Below are 20,385 nucleotides of genomic sequence, written 5' to 3' on the forward strand. Positions count from 1 at the left end.
ACAAATTATAAAAAAATTGAATCTTTGTTTGATTGCACTAAAATAGTGCCTACAGTACTGTAGTTTTCCTGATATTTTTGTTGTCTTTAATTGTTTTTTTATTTCTTCTCAAAATATAATAATCAAATATAATCATTGTTATGATTCAGATTTTATTGCAGATTGTGAGTTTCTACTTTATTACAGTTAAGTTTTTAGGAATAGGTTTTCAGTCTGTTTTCAGTGGTGATACTTTTTATTAAGTGTATGTTAAAGAAGAGAGACACTATGTAATAACAGTGAAACAGGAATATGGAAATTTGATTCCATATCCGGCTACTAAATTAGATACAAATGGGCTCCTGAACGAAGAGATAAAAATCTAGAATTTGATTTAAAGGAGAGCTGAAAAAATGAGAAGCTTAATCTTTCCCTGTTCCTCACCTCCTAACTGATTGCTCTTGGAGCTGATGTTTACATTGGGTGATTAGGAACTAAGCCTGCTGAATTCTATTTTCAGCATGGCTACAGGATCACTGGAGGTGAAAATATCCCGTGTTTTAGGCTTGCACAGCACTTCAGCACCACTTGAGCCTTCTGTAAGCCTCACTGGGCTTTTTAAGCAGTGCGTTGTTCGCTGCTATGGCTCTGAGCAGTGCAGGTAGAGCTTTGTGTTTTGGGAGTCCGCATGTATCAGTTTGATTTCTTCTAAAATGTAGTTGAGGAAAGGCAATCTCAGCTCGCAAACGTGTGTTCTGAGATTTCTTAATTGTGATAGCCTGCTGTCCTTACTCCACTGCACCTAAAGGTTCTCTGCTRTGTCTTTACATTTCTAACAGAAGTCTTCCCTGTGGGTGCAAGGGAAGGCAAATTTTGAAATAAAAGCTTTGGGTTACATCTCAAGACATATGGGTTCATTCCTCTGATTTGGCAAAGACACTCTTGGAGGACATCTAGAGACAGATTTTTGAATGTGTTCAAAATGCTAAATGCTGCCTGTTTTTCAGTGGCAAAGCCAAAACTAAAATCTATCCTATTTGTCTGTGGCACTTGAGGTAACCTCTAAAGAGTTAGTGAGAAGGAAGTAAAGAAAAAGCAAGCTTATTTCAAGGGCCTTACACTATGTGAACAGGGGGTTGCACATGCATGTCAGGATGCACAAATCAAAACACCATTGAAACTGACTGATTTAGCTGAAAAGTGAATCCAGAGAGGCAATTGCAGGAGCTTAACCACTATCTCAGTGCCTAAAAGGAGGGTACAATATGAAAAAAATCCACAAAACTTGTGATCTAAATGGCAGCATCCACTGGACCCCTCCAATTTGGAGCGGAAAGTTCACATGGCATATGAATGGAGACATCCATGTGTGCACGCTGACTGGAGGGACTAAGCGCACTGGTGTCACCCATACTCTCTAGTGTCCCAAAGCTGTGACAGAGCAACACCTAAGTTTTACCTTAGTCCTCAGCAGTGTCTGGTGTAGTGAGCATACCATGACTAGTTCAGAAATACAGCCCCTGGAAGCAAAAAGGGAATAGGAAGAGTGGTGGTGTGTATTTTGATGTWAGAAATAGACTAAGTCAACTGCTACTTGAAAATATACCTTCATATAGCATCCAGCGTGTTGGAGCTTCCATCTTGACCTCTTCATGTAAGTGCACTATAATTTAATAACAAAACACTGAAACTATTTGTGAGAAGCAGTCTCAGAATAAAATCCTGTTAGCCATTACCACAAAGAAACATGGCATAAAGTTTCTCTCAGATTTTTTTGTCTGACAAGCAATCAGTAAGTAAAGTTTTGTCTTTTCTGAATTTATGCACAGGWCATCGACAATGGAATAGGATGCCATTTCTGTCTCTTAAATTCAGAGAACACAACCTATTATTAAAATAGACACAGTTCTGAGTTTTTGATCTCTTCATTCTCTTAGCATGAGAAATAGCAAATTTAACCATACAGGGCTTTGTAGAATGAAGCCTTTTCTTTATGTGTGATCGGAGACAAGAAAGGATATGAGAGATTGCATTTATTTATAAAGGAAACAAGGAATCTCACGTAAGTCACGGAAATGGTCTTATTATTGGTAAAAATAAGTTTCTATTCTGGTCAGAATATGAACGAAGCAGATAACTCTTTTCACAAATGTTCTATATGATTATTTGGCAAAGCACAAATTACTTCAGGAAAGTTTTTACTAAGTTAAGCTGGACCTTTAAGTTAAGAGGAATGTAAAACTGAAGGTGTTTCAGTTTGTTCCAAAATTGGCATTGTAACCTCAGATATTTAAAATGAAGGTTACCACTTGAATGAACACTACATAGTTTCAGATAGGATTGCTCGAAGGGTTTGTGAAATCTCCATCCTTGAAGTATTTCCAAATTGAGAGGACAAGGCACGAAGCCCTGCATGGAGCCAGAGGTTGGCTTAAATGACTTCCAGAGGTTTCTTCCTACCTAAATCACTTCCTAATTCTGTGCAAAGTCAAAGTGGCTCTGACACATCCTGCAGTAATCCGTAAGATACATCAATGGACTGTTTCCTTTATTGTTTTTAGTATTATTAGTATTATGTTTCTATTTTTGAGTGAGGTRAGGATAGCGCAAATGAGTTTTTCTTTTTTTACAGTCCTCATTAAGACACTAGGTACACTGACACAAAGTAAMATCTTTTAATTCTTGAGTAATGGGAGTGGAAGGTGCAGTTTAGAAAGCTGAAATTAAAAGTGTGATGCTAATCTTTAGGGGCTCCCCTCCCCCTTCTCTTTTTTTTTTTCCTCCTCCTCTAATTAAAAGCTACCTCAAAGCAMAGGAATATATTTTAAGAGTTCCCCCAGCTGCTGGGATTGCAGCTAACTCTTGGGAAGGTGAAGGTCGACGCTTCTCACCGTTCACGGTCCAGCCCACAAGCAGTGACTCAGCAGCACGCAAAAAAGGTAAAGACGTGACAGCTTCACCTTTAATGGAGCAAGAAGTAGCTGGATCTTTTCAGGTTTGGTCCAAGGTGAACAAGTGTTGAGCATGGGGCTTCTGCCAAAGCTGGGCTGCAGAGACAAAAGGCTCCGGGTAGCAACCTGTCCACTTGAGGAATGTTCCCACGTGGATTAGCTGAGGATTAGATGAACCAGGCTGYGTGGGGGTGCACTGCCCTCTTTTGGATTTTGACAGAAGCAGGGTCAGCCCCATCCCAGTTGATGCTTCAGATATTTTTGGAACTAAAGTTCAGCGCCAGGAGCAGCTCACTGTTCTCTCTTGAGCAAAATCTTCTCCCCCGCACCTCAGGATTTTCTTAACATCTCCACTGATATYGAGGAGGAGTGGCTGAGAGAAGAGTTGAACCACGTCTGCACTGATGCCTCTGCCTCATGTTTGCTTGTCACGAGTCAATACAGCATTGACCCAACTCTTTACCTGGGGCTTTGATAGTGTGAAAATGCAGGTAATGTGGAGAAAGCACATTAAACTAGGATTAGTCAATTTAGGGAAAGATGTATAATAGCAACAGTAGTTCATTAGCAGTATTAATGCTTTAATACTGTTTTGGGCTTGCTTTGTTTCAGGGTAGAGAAGTTCACTAATAGTTATTCACTGGCATTYAGATAACAGCCACATATTAATGAAAATTTCCTGTTGTGTACCATATTTGAAAAAGAAGGATTGAAATGCCGGCTGGTGATTAAGATTATGATTATCACCAAAAATAACAGTAGCTGTAACTGTGGAAAAGTTCCTAAACATGAAGAAAGTTTTCCTTTACCTCAAATATTTAGGTCTTGAGAGAATGAAAACTTTTTTTTTCTTTTATTATAAAATGTTAATTATTTGACTCAGTATAGGGGGAGGGAGGAACAGTGGGCAGCAATGACCTTTACTCACTTGGAGCAATTGGAAATGATTTTTTTTTTTATCTCACAGTTATTAGTCAAAARCTGTATAAAAATGATTAATACAATTCCATTCAAAGACATCTGAATAGGACCCTGAATATTGTGTTCAACCAAAAACGGACTAGAGACAAGCAGCAGAGGATTAGACTGTTTTCAAAAAAACTGTAAGGCTGTATTTTTCTTAAATCCCTTAACAGATGGAAGTTACTATGTTAAGCCAAGGTAGCCCYCAACGCTCTACCATGGTCGTCTTTGATGGATAAGATAAAATAACGGTTCTAGTTTCTAGAAATGTAAGAAAAAAGTGTTTGTGAAGAGAGCTGCTGGTGTTTTGCATTGTCTAAAGGGATATGCCTTAGAAATACATGAAGTTTTGTTTGTTCCTGGGCAGTGTATGTGCGTGGAGGGGTTCAGTGGCTTTTCCACGCCCTTTGCTTAGGCATTTAAGACATGTGCTGTGAAATCGAGTCAAATACCTTGTACTTTTTGCATTATGAGACATCTAAAGAGAGCACTTTGTGAAGAGCTAGTGATGTCTCATGTGTTTTGTGGTAACTTCCATACACAGAGCCAGAAAACAGGCTGTGTCTGTGTAAAACAAGGAGGCAGACCTCTTCCCAAAGAGAGAGTTTTCCTCCAAAAGTGTCTCCTTTTCCTTTTGAGAATGATTTGGATTTTAACTAAATTAGTGGTATCATTCTGTATAACTGAAGAGGCAATCAGAAGGTTCATTGAAGTGACTGTTTCTGTTCCTGCCTGAAGCTTGGATAAAGGGGAGTTGCACAGTGTTTCTTTTATTTTTTTTTTTAAGTTGTTGATAAATACATTCACTTTTTTTGTCTCAAAAAACAACTCTAGATGATTCGCACAGATAATACAAAAATAGAATTTTCATTGGTTTTCTTTTGCTGTCACTTTTGGCCTGAAATGGACTTCTTCACTAATACAGAACAGTTAAGTAGATTTTTTTTTTTTTCCCCCAGTCACTAGCCAGCTTTTTATTTCAAACCACATTCATCAAGATGCCAAATGCAATTCTCAACAATTCTTCTATTAAGAACACTGTACAATCCCAGTTTTCAAAAATATTGGCAGGCGATAATTTTTCCTCTCTTAAATGATGGCCCTTTACAATCTAGTGTTCTGCAGATAAGAGATTGTCTTATCACTGAATGGACATTAAATCTTTCATGTGTGCAAACAAGATGAATGTCCACCTTTTACCACATCATATCTCTTACCTTAAAACAGCCAAGTTTCGAGGAAGATGGTAAAATCTCAGCACATATGGTTCTCCCATGGGTTCTTGGGGGAAGTAATACTAGAATCTGCGCAGTCCAGATATTCTCTGGACTGAGTTTGAACCTGAATTCAGCTGTCTAATGATGATGATAATAGTTTTATTTAGAGAAGACCCCTCCCCAAAAAGCACCGACTGGTTTTTATGAGGAGGTTTGTGCATCTTTCTACAAAAATAAACCTTTCTGTTCGTAAGATACTGAGTGCTTGCAAAATAGCTTGACCACAGATCTTCCTCTTGTATTAATGTGGTAGTTTCTACTTATTTTTGAGATCATTCCAAACCAGGTCATCATTCAGAGGCTTTTTTTTTTTCCTAAGATTTGGAAAGTGTTTGTAATAGTCACTGAAACCTTTTCTTTCCCTACAGATTACTGTAGTTTCTGAGTAAATGAGAGYTTCTGGCAATAAAACTCTTTCCCGTGCCTTGACTGAATTATTGGTGTATTATTTTAATGCTGTCTTAGTGAAATTACTCAGCAACTAACCTTGTCTTTTAATTGGCATTAGAGACAGYTTCAAAACTGTCAGCTCTAGCCCATTTAATGTTTTCATTTAGGTATTAATAGTTATCTAATTTATTTAAAACATATACCAAATTTTGTGTGGCATTACTCACGAGCACAGTTCTACTGCGGTTGTTATTAATCCATGAGCAATCCATTTGCATCCATTAATACATTTGCAAATGTTTCAGTTTCCGCTTTCTCTGTTAATGTCCAAATGAACTCTTGAATTATTTCTTTTTGGTAACTTTGTCTCTAATTTATTTGCTCTTGCAACCATGTACTGCTCCCAGCAACTCAGTCCTTTAAAAGAAGTTGGTCTAATCTGTGTTACAGTAGTGGTTATTTCTGGATGTCATGACCAAAGCAGTTCCTTTTTTTGGCTTATTTCATTTCACTTCTTATTCTGGGTCCTGAAAAAGCTCAAACAATGAGCTAGTTGGATTATTTAAAAGCAGGGCACATTGCTTTGAAGTGCATGTGCAAATTGCTGAATCTGGAGAATCAGGTTCTCTCTTTACACAATATTTGTGCCTTATAAATGGCAATCCAAATTCAGAAGTAATATGTAAAGTAGCAGAAATTATATTTCATTATGCTGGGACTCCTTTGCACTGATGCTCTTTCAATCAGTTGCTGTGTAAAAGACTCTAATATTATGTAACTGGCATGCAGAGAAACTGGAAGTAAGTGCAAATGTTTTGAGAGTTCATGGAGGGAATGCCCTGCTTTTGCTAAAAATGGCATATTTCTGTTCCTCCTTGCTGATTTCCTCTTATTGCGCTTCACTTCTATTTTCCTGTGAGAAATGTTACTTTTTCCATGGGGGTCAATATTGTTGGGTCTATGCAATGCTTAGATTCATGCTTCATCACTCATATAAATAAGAAAGGTGACAGGTGAGGAGGGTGAAGGCTCCTTCCATAGATTTGACCTGATTTGCATTTGAGGTTTGACGCCCTCATCCCTACTTCTGGTCAGATGACATATTTCAGGTGTGTTGATATATCAGAAGTGAGTGATAAACCAGCTGAATTTCTGAAATTTATTTGGATTTTTCATACTGTTCTGTTTCATTGATGCTATGCTCTTTCTCACAAAACCTTAGAGAAAAGTTGGTCCCAGTGGAGATATGAAGGGCTAAAAACTTGGTTGAGAGCAGTTCTGGGCTTGTTTTGACTAAGCCACTGCTTCTAGGTTTGCAAGTCCATTCATCCAGGGCGGTCATATAAGGATCACAGTTCCGTTTCTAGAAGCATAAACAGAATCATCTTGCATAGTGTTCCTGGGCTGCTYTGTGAAGACAGTAAAAATCCACGTAACTGTTGAGGGCAATCTGCCATCAACAGAGCTAGCACCAAAAAAGGAATGAAAAGAAGTGTGGAGTGTTTAAGATCTATAAATTATGTTTTGTGTTCATTTGTCACCTCTAGGAAAAGCAAATCAAGTTTCTCCCTTTTCAGGGGGTGGATGATTAATGGGTGCCTTGCATTTGGTTGCAAGAGCCTCTGTCGGCTTTATTGACTTCTTTTCACAGAGAAAAAACCCAATCCATCTGAAGCATCAGGAAGTGCAGCGTGTGCTTGCTGCGCCTGGTGCGAGTAAGCAGATTCTGATCATTGCTGAGCACTGATCTGAAAGAGAGCAATTACTTTTGCCGGGGAGAAGYGGAGTCTTAACTTATCCTAACTTTTCATTTTGCTTGAACAAAAGACAATAATCCAGAACAGAGGCACTGTAAGGTGGGTCTCCTTTTACTGAAGGCTTTTGCTGGAAGTGAGAGGCAAAGAGGATGCCTCTTCTTACTTACRTCTTACTAGCTTTATTTTGTAATGGTGGAATCAGAGGTAGTTAAAAAAACTGTCCAGATAAAAATGATGGGCCAAATTTTTCSTGCAGAAATTGCTAGATCAGCCCACCAGAGCTGATAAYGTTGTTATCRTTTATCATTTTCATTTACTCTTCAATGACGTATATAAGCATAGCCACGCTAAATCAGACTGAATCTTAACCAGTCCCACTTTYCTCWCTGTTGAGAGGGAAGTGCCAGGTCRTGCCAAATATATTATGGTATTTTCCTATATTTTTTCCTAGAATTCAACAATCTATGGCTCAGATTCCAGGGCCAAGGTTGGTATTTTTGAATTGATAGATCTTCTTTTTTTCTCCAAGAATGTATCTGTTTGTTTTTCCTGTTTGTGTAAATGTTTGGCATATACTACAGACTATGGCAAGGAGTTCCATGGTTTAACTGGATGAAAAATCCTGGCTTCACCTGGGTTTTGTATCTCACTCTTGATAATTTTGTTTGACTCAATGAGTTTTGTGTTATTTCAGAAAGTGAACAATTGCGCTCTAAGCATTTCTGGGCCATTCATAGTTTCATAGTCTTTGGTCAAACCGCTTCTCATTTCTTTCCTTTGGAGTTGAATACTTTGTTTACTGCTTGTTCATGCCTTTCTGTGATCATCTTTTTTGCGCTTCTGTGTACTTTTCCTACTATAGTCTCTTTTTGTTTGTATGTTAACAGAGGACCAAAACAGCTTCTAGTGTTTAAGTTGTGGGAGCACTGTACAGTGGCCTAATAAGCTTATCTTTTTTGCTCTTTAACTCTTTCCTAATAATTCCTACTGTTGTATTTGCTTTTTGTGATAGGAGCTACGGATCGAACTGGTGTTTTCATGGAGATTGCCACTGAAACCCCCAGATCCCTTTCCTGAAAGAAAATAGCTACTCAGAGCCCATTGYTCAGTCTGTTACATTGGCATTGCTTTCCTCCGTCTGTGCTTTTTTTCATAAATCATCACTGAATTTCATCTGTCATTTTACTGCACAGGTACTCAGTACTGCAAAATCCTTCTGCAGTCTTCATAGCTGGCTTTTGTTTTCATTTTCCTGAATATCTTATTGCCATTGGCAAACTTTGTCACCTTTACTTCCATCCATCTTTCCAAATCATTAATGACTATGTTGTACAGCACAAAACATAAGATAGATTCTAGCTGAACACTTCTCTCTGTTGTGGAAACTAATTGTTTTTTTTCTGCCCTTTGGTTCTTATCTTCTAACCATTGATTAATCTATGGAAAGACCTTCTTATCTCATGACAGTTTCAGGTCTTTAAGAGACTCTGACAAGGGAGCTTCTCAAAAATCCTGATAGACTTTATCAGCCAGGTCATCTTTGCCTACTTGCTCTGTGATGCTCTCTAAGAACTTAGATCTGAGGTATGATTTTCTTCTACAAAAGTCACGTTGATTTCTCCCAGAATGTTTTTGTCCAGAAACCAGTGTTAGCCTGGAAAGCAGTGATACATTGCTAGGCCTTGTAGAAACAGAGCAAGAAGATAGGTCATTCTTCAAGGAGTTCCCATTTAAGGTAATCCAGCATCCTTTCTRCAGTGAAGTGGGAAGTTGTAGTTGAAGTAGTTTCTTCCTAATCTCCTCTCTGAGATATTCTTGTATTCTGTAGACATTAAAGTTTATGAATTCTAAACTCAGAATCATTTTGTTATTGCGGMTGKTTTTATTTTCATACGCTCCTGATCAGCGTGTTTGTATCCACTTTTATTTTCCGTATAAACTGTGTCAAGTCAATAGGTAATAGGCTACTTGAAAGCAGAAATTGGCTTCATTTATTTCGAATAAAATTCTAAAATTTGGTTACTACATACTTCACACATTACAACAACAAAACAGCTCCCTCCCCTGCCTCAGACTCGCTGTATGCCCTTGCATAAATCCTCAGTAGCTCTAAACAGCTCAGCCACATCTGAAACACTACTGCTGTCAGTATATGTAGTAAAACTGGTGTGTCCTGGGTACGTCAGAAACACCGCATCTGTACTTGCAACAGCCAAGACTTCTGGAGACCACTGATACCTGAAAACACACTGGTAATAGCCCAGGTGGTAGTTAGCAGATTAAAGCCAAGATCAGCAGTGCTGGCAGATCTGCTTAGGCACTTAACTTGTATTGATTGAATCAAGAATTAGGTGCTTCAGTGCCTCAATAGTTTGTCCCTCAATTCCCTTTCTGTGAAGTGGAGATAAGAGTGCTTTTGCACCTCRGAGGAGTGGCCTGACACAAAATGTGCTAAGGCTGTGATGTGCTTGGAAGTGACAGTGATGAGGTCAGATGAGTTCCTCCTGCAGGTAGGAGGAGGTATGTGAGACTGGAATGAATCTTGATTAGCAACTTTCCTTAGAGGCACAACCCAAAGTCGATGAAGAGACTCTTGCTAACTTCAGGGAGCTGGGATCAAGCCCATTGATTTGCATTTATTTCTGCTCTAGTTGCTGTAGTCCAAATTAGTGCTGTGCTGTGATATTTTCAAATACCAACATAAACAAAATCTACTCAAAAGGGAAGTCATAATAATAGGAAAATCATAATGCCTGAATCATAGTATTGAGTTGATAAGTATTAACCATAAGAATGTTCTCCCAGAAATTACTCTGGTAAAAAAAAAAAAAAAAAAAAAGTGCTGACTGGTAAAGATCATAATAAATTTTTGTTTTGAGAGGCTGAATAGGCTACTTTGTGACAGTAGAGGGTCTATATATTGATGTTTTGATTACTAATGCTAGCTGTGTATCCTCTATCCAGCAATCATCAGTTTAGAAGTCGCATCAATGATAAGCTTAATGTACTTGGAAGTGTTAAATGAAAATAAGAATGTTTAATCTAATAGTGCATGTTTTCCTCATTACATTTCAAAAATAGATCAACAATAGAGATACMAAGTTTTAAGTTGCAACAGAAGCATTATCCTATTTTACATAAGAGGCACAGAGTGGCAATATAACTGGTCTGAGATTCCTCAGAAAACCTGGAGAACCCAAACCTTCCAAGTCACAGGCCACATTGTTATGCTAGCAAGAAGTTTTCTGGAGATAACCTCAGGCAGTTATCAAATAATGAAGGACATTTTCTATGCAGATTATATGTGCATTTACCCATTCACATGCAACCAGTTTAGCAGTTCTTTATCATCAGGGTCTATCAAGACTTTATGATGCCCTATAATTCACAGGTAATGAGTTAAGTTATATCTAACTCTGCCTGCCTAAATGAAAGATGGAAAGGGAAATAATAAAGTGTGTAATTTTTGCAGTACCCAAACCTAGATAGGAATTCACTCTGAGAAATGCCTGGTGTGGGTCCTTTCATTTCAGGCTTGTCTGAAAACAAACCAGTGTTTACCATTTACAAAGCAACAGCAGCACCAGTACTTTAAAGAATGATGGTAATGATTCAAGGTTTTAATACCTTCCCGAGCAAATATTCTTCAGAACTTTTCATGTTTGTTGTTCATGATGCCCCATTCCCATTCCTTAGGGGTATTGCTTTGCTGCTTGCTGAAAGACTGAGCGATCTCTTTTTACTGCTCAAACCTGTGTATTTTCTCTCATGCAGTGACACATGAGAGGAGTTTCTCATTATTCTCTCTGATTCATCAGGAATGCAGACCAATTAATACCATAATTAATAGGAAGATGTAGCTGCTACAACTGCAAGCTGTATATCTACTGTCACTCCTGAACTAACACTTTTGGACTAAGCTAGAAAGCAACTTTGCTGTGCAGAGACTATTGTTGGTACACTACTGAATCTATAATTCACAGCACCATAGAAATTGGAGAGGGAAAGAACCCAGCACGTTACCAAATGTGTTCTTCTGCCAAAGCGAGATTGCTTCTTACAGACAGCCAGGTTATAACATTTCAAGCAATGAAGCTGTCATCTTCTCTGAAAATTCTGCCAGAGTCTAACAAACCTCACCATTAGAAATCATTCTGTGTGCCTCTGTGTGTGTCTCATTTTTTTCTTAATGCCTAACTTTTCTTTTGTCTCTGCAATAACTCACCCATGAAGAGCCTAGCAGCCTGCTGTAGCTGTCTGGTAACCTTAACAAGTTTGCACAGTAGAGTTAACAAGTCTCAGGTTTTACTTTTGTGCTAACCAAAGCATAGACTTAACTTATTTCTGTTTTAACTTAATGATGAAGTCATTTTGTCTATTTGATTGTATGTTGTGTGTGTATATACATGATTAAAATATACTATTTTCCTTACAGAAAAGTTGGTTATGCTTAGTTTTGATACTGTGTTGAAGCTTATTGAAATGAACACACTTACCAGGCTTATCTGAAGTTCCTGGCTGCTTTCTGATTCTTCCATCCCAACTCCTCTTGACCACTGTATTTTTGTCTTTCCCTTCCATATAGATTATGCTGCTGACTGATCCAGAGGTTGAGAGCAGCTTATTGATTAGTTCTGATGAAGGAGCCACCTATCAAAAATACCGGCTGAACTTCTACATCCACAGCCTGCTCTTCCACCCCAAACAGGAAGACTGGATCTTAGCATATAGTCAAGATCAGAAGGTAAGAGTTGTTGGCAGCATTTTGGCTTGTTTGCTTAGGAACAACCTGGAGACTCACCATCTCTCTACTTAACTGCTGCAGAACATTCAGGACAGGCTTTGGGGTAACAAAGCTAGTGTTTAGGGCAAAATAAAGGACATGGACGCCTATGGTGTTCATGGCTCCTAGTCCTATTCCTGACCTGGTAGCCTGCATTTATCCTTTTTGCAGCATCATTGGCAGACATTGGGCAGAGAAGAAAGCTGGGATCTTTCATGCTAGGAATAACAACACCCGATGAGGCCTTTTGTCCTCTTACTTAACACTCCTCTCACTCTACCCTGCTACCAGCTCCAAGAATAGTATAGGACGTTTCTTGCTGCTGTTTGGTTGGCATATTTTGAAGTAGCTGTTAGTTTTCAAAGAGAAAAGTAACAGTGAATCAATTTCCTTTGAAGTCCAGTTCCTTCAGTATGGGTCATCCATCAGCTGAATAAATATGCTGTGAGATTTGCCTTGATTTTTTGCTGCACAACTTGAGACACCAGAGTGGGACCTGATTGTAAGAGAACTCATTGTTAGCACTTACTGAAAATCAGGCACATCAATGCTCACAAGTCAGTCACCTTTCTCAATCTGTTTAGCTTAACAGAAAGCAGATTGAAGGGAAGCTGTTGTGCATAAATATCTTTATGGGGGAAGATACCATGTATGAGAAAGCATTTTGACCTAGTAAAGAAACTAATAAACAAGAATTGATGGCTAGAAGTTGATGCAGATAAAATCAACGGTGAAGTGATTAACCATTGAAGCAAACTGCTGTGAGAAATGGTGGGTTGCTCATACTAACATTTTGATGTTTTGAATAAAAATGGAAAACAGACCAAAACAATTTGCTGATCTCCCAACTGGGGTGACAGAGTGAAATGTCTTGGCATGCAATATATAAGCCGTTGTACAAAACGATTTAGTGGTCTCTTTGTTTTACACATGATGAATCTATGAGACTCTGAATCTAATCAATAATCAAAATGAGAAGTATTGACTGAATTATTCAGATTATGCATTAGTGTGAATATCAGCATAAAAGCTTGAATTCTGTGATGTCTTCCAGCTGTTTATTCTAATGCATTTTATAAACATTGAAGAATTAATTTTCCTTTTGCTTAAATTAGGCTTGTAGGCACTATTACTGTAAGCCTGAGAAAATAACAGCATAAGGAAGCTAAATAAGTAGCTAAGCTTATGGGAATGTTTGGAATAGAAGTTCAGTCCTGTACTTTAAGCTCAAAACCAATATCCTTTCAGTCTTGTAGCTTAATATCCTTGCAAAATTCAACCTTGGGAAATGCATCTTGCCGGTCTAAATTCTTCTTGTAGAGTCCATTATGTACAATATTTTTCACTCACACCCTGTCTTGCATTGCTTTGTGGAATGTACTGTAGATATAATCTGTTCCAGAGGAAGGCGCAGATGAAATGATTTTTGGGTGTCCAGTGTGTCATTGGACAAGGGCAGAATGTTATCCTTATCTTGTGGATGTTGAATTCCATGAACTGATGTAAACCAGACCAGAATCTGGTCTCTGCTGTCTTCTAGGACCTTTTGGAAGGAAAAGTATTTTGTGGTGGTAACATGAGATTTATTGGGTGAGGGTCAGTGAAAATTTCAGTGACAAATTCATCAAATAGAAGTAGGAAATAGTAGAAAAGGACTCTCTGCTCGTGTAGCAGTCAGTCTGCTCAGGAAATAATTCTGAATTAGAGTCCATACAGCTAATGTTCATTTAATTTATGGTAGATGGCTAACAGCACGTACATTGTGGCCATTCTATAGGAAACTGCCACCCTTTTCTTTTACAAAATTCTAAAAAATGGTCTGGATATGAGAATGAAGAGCCCTTTCTTGGGTTAACCTGAATTTATGGGGTTGGYGTAGGAGGTGTGGTATATGGGTGATTTAGGCGAGAGGATGCAGGSCGTGTGGTGAAATTTCTTTGTGTTCTGCCAGTGATTAGCAAATTGGATAATGGTAACAAAATAATGTAGTTGCAAAAAAAAAAAAATTCAGGTAGCACAAGATCTGTGCATCACTTCGGTACCAATTAAATGACTCCAAAATAGAACTTAAAAAGTGTTTTGTATGGTTATGAATCATGGGACTTGTTTCTACTTTAAAGCCTAATTGGAGACATTTTCTGATTGTCCAAAGCAAGCTTTGGCCAAGAACTGCAGAGGGTAACAAAGAGGCAAGGAGTATTAATCAACTCAGACTAAATTAAATGTTACTCAAACTAAGGGTCGAGTTCTGCTTGTGGCTAAGTACAAATGGCTCCCATTGGTTTCATTCTTCTATATCCAAAGGCAGAATTTGGTTAGAGTAATTATGCAGTCCCAAAGGTATTTAGATAATTGCAATGGGAGCTATAAGCTAGTTTGGAACAAATGACTGCAGTTTGCTGCRCTGTGATCTCTTGCTAAGGCTGTATTTAAGGAACAAGAAGCCACTACTCGTTGGATTCCATTCATTGGGTGCTTGAGGAGCCAAGGGAAACGTAGCTGCACGGTAATGAATGTACCTGGTGTAGGCAGCTTTGACTGAAGAGGCTGTGGAGATTTCATTGATGGGGCCTTAAGGAGTAGGTTTAGATTCTGACCAGTTTGGATTGTTGTAATCATTTAATTCTGTTGTTGACAGTCAGGAGGGAGCTAGAAATGGACTAGAAAACGTATTTATATTCCTTCCAGCTCCGTGGCTCAATGGTCAGCAAGCCATGTTGTAGTTGCCATCCATTTGCATCTTGTCATTGCAGCAGGTGGGGACCAGGAAAGTCAGGTGGTGAATGGAGAAGGAACCAGAGAGATAGGTTTCACATTGGGACCGGATCRTTTGCCTCTCAGAGGTGGTCCGTCCAGTTCAGGGCTGATGAGGGCAAAGCCATCCAATSCTGTCAGGCAGATGGCTTCAGCTGGCATTTCTAAAGTTAGTGCATGCCTCTCATTGCTCAGTTGTAATGGACATGTGAAATGGGTCACAAAGCATCATCCCTCAATCTCTTCACAGCCCACTGAGTCTATCACTMTGATAAGCACTGCAGATCTTTTCTGTTTGGTTGAATAGGGAGTTACTAAATGGTAGAGAAATCTGTGTTAGCCGAAGTCATTTTACCTCCCAGTTTCTTGGGTGTTGTGGGTGAGTTAATGTGTTTAATTACTGGGGTTCAGCTGATGAGCAATAACTCATTAAGCCTCAATGACTTGGTTGCTTTTGTTCATATATCTATCCCCTGCGTCTCTGCTTTGGGCAGCAGACTAGAATTACCGATGCTGTCAGACCAGTCCCTTATTCAGTCATAACTTTTTCCTGCCAGTCTTCAGGAAAAAAAGAGCAGCAAACCAACTGCCACCTGCRCTAATTGCTTCATGATTGCATTCATTGTTCTGGCTGAAAGTAAGTTGTTACATGGCTGATTCTTACCACGTCGTTGTAGACCTACTGCATGCTTCTCCATCTTCTGTGTAAGAGGAGTTACAAATCAGGAGAAAACTTCAGACACAAAGCATTGCTTGCGGTGCAAAAGCTTTTTGGAGGTCTTGTGTGTGTGAGTTCTCACGGGTTTAATCAGCTTGCCTGTATGATAAGGGGCTCTATTTCATGGGAGTATTACTTACATRTTGCTCTATAATCTTCAAAAGTGGTTTGCTGTGTAATCAGAGGGTGGGATGTAAGAGCCTCTACTTCTGTGGAGACATCTTCTGCTATTCAGATGGGTCAGACAGGCTAAAAAATGGCTAGTAATCAACCATGAATAACAAAGCTATTTCGAGAGATGAAATATAGGTGGAATTGGGAAACACAAGTCAGATGGGCAAAATGCAGAGTCTTAATTGCCCAGCTTAGGAACAAATGTGCAAATGCACTCAAGAACTGAAAGTCATTGACAGGGGCTGAAAAAGCAGCTTTAAAATGGAGTTATTGTTCCTGCTTCTGTTCTCTCATTTTAAATGAACTCTTGAAAAGGAAGATACCCCAGACTAAAGGAGCTCTGTCAACACAGCATCAGTAAATGAAAAGGTTTACTTCTTTTTGCGGGGAGGCTTTCCTGAATATCTGATTCCAACTGTCTGCCCTAATTTAAAAGTGCGTCATGCTGAAGATCAGTGAGTTGGGGACTGATGCTTGTCTGTGTAGCTGAAGTGCTGAAGCTAGGATTTAGCAAATCAGGATTCTGTTGTTCATGGGACAGTGTATCTTCTGTCATCTAACCATGTCGTCTTCCTCAGTTTCCTACAGTAAAGGAAGTTGGTTCAACTGCAAGCTGGAAGGGGATATAAGGGTAGAATTGCACAGGCTCTCCTGTTTCAAGTCCTTCAATAGGACAAATACCACAGAAAGTGAAAGAACCACCTGGCCTCATTTCCCATGCTCTGCTCCCCTTAACCCTATGAGAAAAGAAGGATAAAAATTTTTGTCTTTGAGGAAATTCATGTTGGTTTTTAAGTTACTCAGGGTAGGCTGTCATTACATAACAAGTGAGGATTTCTGTCCTTCTTTAGCACGTCGGCAAGAAATAGTTTTCCACATGACTGCCCTAACAATATGTCTCATGACTGACTTTGTGTTAGAACAATCCTTAGCTTCCTGACAGAGCTTCTCATCTGCTGATGGTCATATCTTCACACAGTGGTCAGTATCATTCATCCCATTTTACGGAGAGGGAAATTGAGGCACGGGGAGAAAAGAAAGATGTCTCCTGCAGGGGGAGCTGCCTCTGAGTCTCCCAGTTGAGAGGTTCTTCCGTTTCTGGTGCTGTGTCACTGTTCAAGGACCTGTCTTGGTTCAAGCTCTCAAGTTGGAAAACTAAAATAAAAACAAATCTCTACTGAAAGCGCACAGAAAATGGATGCAAAAAGCTTCCTTCCCCACTCAACACCCTGAAAATTCATTTGACATTGGACTGAAACTTTTAAAAATTATGCTCCCATATTATTTAATCTARGTTCTTTTGCTTTTTTTCCTCTTCTTTTTTCTGAAGTAGATATTTATCCAGTAGAGTCCAGTGGACAATCAGTGGATTAAGCGGCACCAAACCCATTTTGTTTAAGCTGTTTTTAACTCTCTGTGTCTGTGCCTTTTCATATCTGTGTATTTAAAGCAGGGAAGAACCCAGATAATAATAGAATGAGGTTATATAGCTGTGCAAGGCATGCAAAAAAGAGTTTGTCTGGCCACTGACCCAGTGGGGATTGTTCAGGTAGCACCCAGGGAAAATAATAGAGAATAGATTTAATGGTGCAAACTCCACATGCATTCAAGTAAGAGAGAAAGGTGTTCATATATCAAGGATGACAGAGGAATCGCTTGTGTAAACCAATACATGTCAGAGAGCAAGGAYGTGTATGGCCAAAGGAAGTCCGTGTGAGAGAACAGACCAGCTCTTAAAAGCACTGAATAAAAGGAGCTGGACTTGCAGTCTTTTCAGCCCAGTCTATCCTTGTGCATAGCTATGGATGTGAGGTCTGAACTAGCCCCATCATTTCTGTGTTGGGGCTAATGCTTGTGTCTTACAATAGTGTCTCTGTCCTAGACATAGCCAGTACTCATCCAGATGTGATGGACTATTTTGGACCCACTTCGTAATTCTAAAGCAAGGAGCAAGATTCTGCCTTTCGTTTCACTGCATTATGATCTAACTYTGAGGGTGGCCCTGCTTGGAACTGGGTTGGACCAGAGACCTCCAGAGGTTCCTTTCAGCCTGAATTATTCTATTTGCACCTTCTTAGTTTCGGTGGTAGCAGTTACTGTATGCACTAACCAGAGACGGGGGAAAAAAATTAGATTTCTTTTACCACAACTTGCATCATAGCTTTAAAGTTTTTGTCCATTAACATCAAGCAGCATCATTTTTAGTTTTTATTCAGTGCTGCTGACGAAATTTAGAGGACTATTCACTTGGACTCACATTAGCCGAGGGAGGCTAATCCCATCTAAAATTAATGGAGAGGAARAAAGGTTCTTTAGAATCATAAGCATTAGCCACTTTGAATCATCCTCTGGAAAAGCCTATTTCTTTTGACAGACTGCAGATAGAAGCAAGGAGATTGTTTGCATATGGCTAACATTAGCCTATAAGAATAACTCCCCCTTTTCCTAGGGCATTAGTCCTTGAACAATGTGCACCTTTTATGTTAATATTTTAGGCACCACTAATCAACCAAACTAATTTTCTAGCAGACTTGATTCTCTTTGACACATGATGATGAAGATGAAAAGTATCGAGGAATTTGCACTGTAAAAGGTGTTTGGCCCAGCCTTCGCAACACGTGGCACTTTCCAGATGATCTCGAATATCCTTTCTGGGTCACCAGCACCTGTGCCAGGCCCAGAAAGGGCCTTCAACACACACGTCTTGTGAGCTATAGCCCTTATTCTTAACAGTCTCCATGTGGTTATGTTTCTAGACAAGCTATCAGGCATGCACAGGAACATCCAAATTTGTGGCTAGGGCTTTGCAAACCGTTTGTGTGAAATTCTGAAGTGCAAACACCTGCCAGGCATCTTGACAACACATCTTGCACACAGTCCTTTTCAAATATGCCTTGTTATCTCTTGGCAGACTGATGAACATTTGGTGGCAACCAACATGCTGTACCGAAGATGAACAAGGAAGGGAAATCAAAACTGTTCATCTGGCTGTTTATTTTGTTTGGATTTTTCCTCCTTTCTTCTTGTACAGTCAGGTCCTCAGCATTGTCTCAGCAAGAAGAGTAATGTTGTCAGATTATATCTTTCTTTTTTTTTTTAATTGGCTATAAGCCAATGTACAAACTGYCATAAGTATGTTTTCCTAGTATACCCATTAATCTCTCACACACCTCACTAAGTGTAATGTGCTGGGGAAACACTTTAAAATAATGAATGCATGTAAAGGGGAGGAATCCCTAGCTTCCCCCCCTGCCCCACGAATAAATGAATGTTAATAAGAAAAAATAGCTAGCAGAGCCCAGTGGCAGTCTGTCAGTCCAAAGAGGAGATGCATTTCTTGGCCAGAAGCATGATCAGCRAAGTGGAAGGAAAGACTCCCAAGCAGTAATCACTATGCTCTTTACCACTGACTCATTCATCTTTAGGCAAATGAATATACCCTTGCTTATCCATCTGTATGAACATGAGCCCACTGAACCCTTAGAGAAATTGTTCATTTGCTGCTTTGGGATCCTTGGGTACGTATTTATAGCTATGGGTCGAACTCTTATCTCTCTACAATGTTTTCCATGCTCTTYGTAATTCCAATTTTCCTACCTCCGTGAAAATTGACTTCTTTTTTCTTTCCATCAGAGGAGGACAGTGCACTGGATTGGGAATAAGGACATATGATCAGTATCACTAGGTCTGGCCCTGATCTTTGTGACTTTGAGCAACTCACTTCACTTTTCTGTAGATGTTTCTCTCCCTTCTCCGTCTCTGTTTGGATAGTAAGCTCCTAAGTGTCTCCAGTTTCTTATTCTGCAAAGCACCTATCAACAGTAAATTCACTTGGAGCCCATAGATTTTACTATAATACAAATGATAACTAATAATTTATTTTTAAAGGTAATGTTATGTATGTGTTCATGAAAATTGTGACATTTTGCCCCGGATTCTGTTGAAACAAGCCTTTTCTTTTTTTCTTTTCTGTTCTGTTCTTATGYTGACAAAATATGCTTTTTAGTCAACAATTCATTTCTTTAGTGCAGTTATCTAGACAGTTATGTGCTCACCTAGTAAATTTACAACACAGCAGCAAGCAAGTGCAGAATACCCTGTTACCTGTTACAGAGAGTTGTTTTTAACAGAGAAGGAAATTAACCTTGAGGACAACTTCCCAAGTGGAGTGGTAAATTCATGATCCCTGAGAAACTTTAAGTCAAGACTAGATGTCTTCCTGAAGATGCAGTCTAGTTCAGCCATTGGTTGCTGGACCTGATAATTCTCTACTGCTTGAGTTAGTGGGTAAAACTCTGTGGCATTTGTTTGGAGAAGAACAGACTGATGATGCTAGTAGTTCCTTCTGGCTTCAAAATATATATGCATAGGCATAGTTCTGTAAACATCTGGTAATAAAGTTGTGTTTCCTGCCACTTGCTAGTATATGAGTTGCCTGCAGTAGAGACATCACGCTAATACGCTTGCTTGCAAACTGCCTTGAGACCAGAACACARCTGATGTGGCTCATTTCTGAGAATGTGTGGGGAGTTATTGAGGGATAGGTTTGGAAGAAAAGAAGAAAAGAAAAGGAGATGAGTAAAGCTGAGAGACATCTCCAGCATGCTTTGATCCAGTAAGCATGTACAAAAGGACTTGC

At 39.2% G+C, this 20,385-nt stretch overlaps 1 protein-coding gene across 1 annotated transcript in view; it reads left to right on the forward strand.

Moving 5' to 3' along the window:
* Positions 1-20,385, forward strand: part of SORCS1 (sortilin related VPS10 domain containing receptor 1) — a 315,565-nt gene that overhangs the window by 182,578 nt on the left and 112,602 nt on the right. The window contains exon 8 of the mRNA XM_026069669.1: positions 11,903-12,061. Coding sequence (XP_025925454.1) covers positions 11,903-12,061 — 159 coding nt within the window. The remainder of the gene's footprint in view (positions 1-11,902; positions 12,062-20,385) is intronic.

The sequence above is a fragment of the Apteryx rowi genome, unplaced genomic scaffold (assembly GCF_003343035.1).
Source record: "Apteryx rowi isolate R43461 unplaced genomic scaffold, aptRow1 scaffold_3, whole genome shotgun sequence".
In the NCBI taxonomy this organism is placed as follows: domain Eukaryota; kingdom Metazoa; phylum Chordata; class Aves; order Apterygiformes; family Apterygidae; genus Apteryx; species Apteryx rowi.